General features: G+C 39.9%; 1 protein-coding gene across 1 annotated transcript in view; it reads left to right on the top strand.

The window, feature by feature from the left end:
* The window catches only part of LOC109476970 (ubiquitin thioesterase OTU1-like), a 2,621-nt gene extending 443 nt beyond the window's left edge, over positions 1-2,178 (top strand). The window contains 2 exon segments of the mRNA XM_019777986.1: positions 120-150; positions 152-2,178. Coding sequence (XP_019633545.1) covers positions 120-150; positions 152-733 — 613 coding nt within the window. The 3' untranslated portion in view covers positions 734-2,178.
* Positions 2,179-2,711: the final 533 nt, after the last annotated feature.

Raw genomic sequence — 2,711 nt, 5'->3', positions numbered from 1 at the left:
GTTAGTGATAGAGGAAGACAGGAGCAAGACAGCAGCACCGGCACCAGTACCACCCCCAACTTCAGTACCAGCAAACCGGCGTACAGTCCCGACCAGTAATAGCAACTTCAGCCTGTCAGGGCAGGAGTGATGACACGGAAAGTCGTGCCTAGCGAACAACTCCTGCCTGTTCACTGCCATCGGTTTCGTGATGGAGGGCGGAGTCATGGACCTGTCGCGTGCCACACAGATGAGGAATCTGATAGCAGACGTCGTTGCCTCCAATGCTGTTCTTTACAACGAAGCTCTCCTAGGAAAGAGCAATGCTGAGTACTGCGCTTGGATTCTGAACTCCGAGAGCTGGGGAGGGGCTATAGAAGTCTCCATCTTATCTAAAGTCTATGAGACTGAAATAGACGTCGTGGACATCCAGTCTTGCAGAATAGACCGCTTCGGAGAAGACAGTAGGTATGACCAGCGTGTTCTCTTGCTGTATGACGGCATCCACTACGATGCTCTGTACCTGGAGGCGCTGGACCCGAACTTTCCCGCCAAGACAATCTTCCCGACAACGGACGACTCCATCCTCGCCCTAGCACAGGAGTTTGCCACCGAAGCTCGCAGCAATCGCCAATTCACGGACGTGTCGGGTTTCACGCTGCGCTGTCTGGTGTGTAACACGTGTCTGACGGGGCAGAAACAAGCCCAGGAACACGCCACGCAAACTGGGCACATCAACTTTGGCGAGGTCTAACAGTAATACTAACAGGTACCTGTATGTGGACTCAATTAATAATACTTACTTGTTTTAAAATGCTCGAAAGAGTAGGCTATGCCAGCCATTATTATTCCTAGGTCGCAAGGAAGAAAACAAAGTACAAATACATTTGACTGAAAAGTCACTAGAAAATTTGAATTCTCCAACTATTTTTTTTATAGTGAAATGTCTCTTGAACTGTCATAGCAGAAACTGTATTACAAATATTCAATCAAGTTTTAGTAGTGTTGTATCCTTTGAAATGATACATGTACTGGTTTGTCTATGCTGCAATTTGTAGGTAGTTACTTTTGCCTGCCACCAGTATTTATCTAGGTACTAGTATTTATTTCGGCCAAGCACAAGCAATGTATGTCTATATAGTTTGGGTGCTAGATATTGGTTTCTAAATGTCCTTGGTTTCTATGCATAGGTGATGGCAGTAGTGTTAATGTTGGAAATGTTTTTTCTACTCATTCAAAGAATTTACAACTTAAGAAGGAATTGCTATGCAGGTAGGTAGATGATGATGACATGGAAACAATGGTATGTGGGAAAGTCAGAAATATGTAAGCACTGTGTTCAGTTTTGTTCATTGCGGTATTGTGAAAATTCTTTTACACATTGGTGTTCCTACCTATGCACTGGCATTCAAATCTCAAAACAACACAGAACAGTGTAATAATATTAATAATAGAACAAGCATCTAATAAAAATGTTTCTACAAGAGATGTTTTTTACATATTACAGCAACAGGAAATGTCTGTAATATGTACTATGTATGCGTTTTATTAGTCTCCACCAAACTCCTTAGCAGGCTGAATGAATAGTAGCAACCGGCCTAAAAAGAATGTTGGTAGCTGGCAAGGGGAGTTTGCCATAGAAGGTCCAGTTTACCTGCATAGACTGGAAAGGAGTCTGGTGGAGACTTGTGTTTTATAGAATCCAATGGTATTTCATCCTTCTCCCTGCTACTTAGCTCCATAACAAATACATATTTACAAGTGTTTGAGACATCTTTTGCAGAGGAAATAGACAGTGAATGTTAACAAAGTTGAAGTTTCTACTAAATGTTGCTGTGACAAATACTAGAAGTACATATACATGTAGCTGTCTTGTGGCAAATGTGTACACAATGAGAAATGATGACAAGTGTACATGTGTTAGTATGTGTAGATGTTTTTATTACTCCATGTTGAATGGCAAAATGCTTTAGACTTTACCAATAAACATGTATTTGTGACAATGCAGAGTTTTTCTTGGATGCATCTTTAGACTATTGGTGTCAATTTCTAGGACACATGCAATTCTGGACCAATAACTGACGTCCCCTAAAAATTGTAGCAAATTTTCTATCTGAAATATACCTGCCAACCTGGCCAATAACTTCTAATATTTCTACGATTACCCTACCACGTCTTTTTTTTTTTACCTTTTTTTTCCATGCTACCTACATACCCGGTAGTTAATAGTCTGCCTTTCAAATGATCAGACTATACATATACATGTTCATAAAAGATGGTGAATTTGTTTACGACATATTGTCTATCACAGCTTTATGACACATATACGGTTTCTCAAGTCACTAAACATAAAATCATTTTGATTCTGGTGACTATATACCAACATTGTTAGGATACTATCATTTTTGTAACCCACATATATTCATGACCCCCATTCATCATCTCATCTTGTGAAATATGTGCAATTTACAAACCTGTCACCAGATGGCGCTACTTCACTGTCACCAACCATGACTCAGAACCACCTGACTACATGTAACCATCTTTTAGATAAATATCTATACATCACATGTGCTCTATTGTGCACCTCATATGTTTACCATAGCAAGAATTAGTAGTAGTAGTAATACATAAAGTACAAACGTTAACAACTCCACATGCAGAGACTTTGGAAAGTGCAGAGAAACCAATTAAAAAGATAATTCTGAATTTCGCACATAAATATAAGAAAT

The sequence above is a fragment of the Branchiostoma belcheri genome, unplaced genomic scaffold (genome assembly GCF_001625305.1).
Source record: "Branchiostoma belcheri isolate BF01 breed outbred unplaced genomic scaffold, Haploidv18h27 scaffold4, whole genome shotgun sequence".
Classification (NCBI taxonomy): domain Eukaryota; kingdom Metazoa; phylum Chordata; class Leptocardii; order Amphioxiformes; family Branchiostomatidae; genus Branchiostoma; species Branchiostoma belcheri.
Note: the sequence above shows the minus strand (reverse complement) of the source record. Positions and strands in the feature narration are given on the sequence as shown.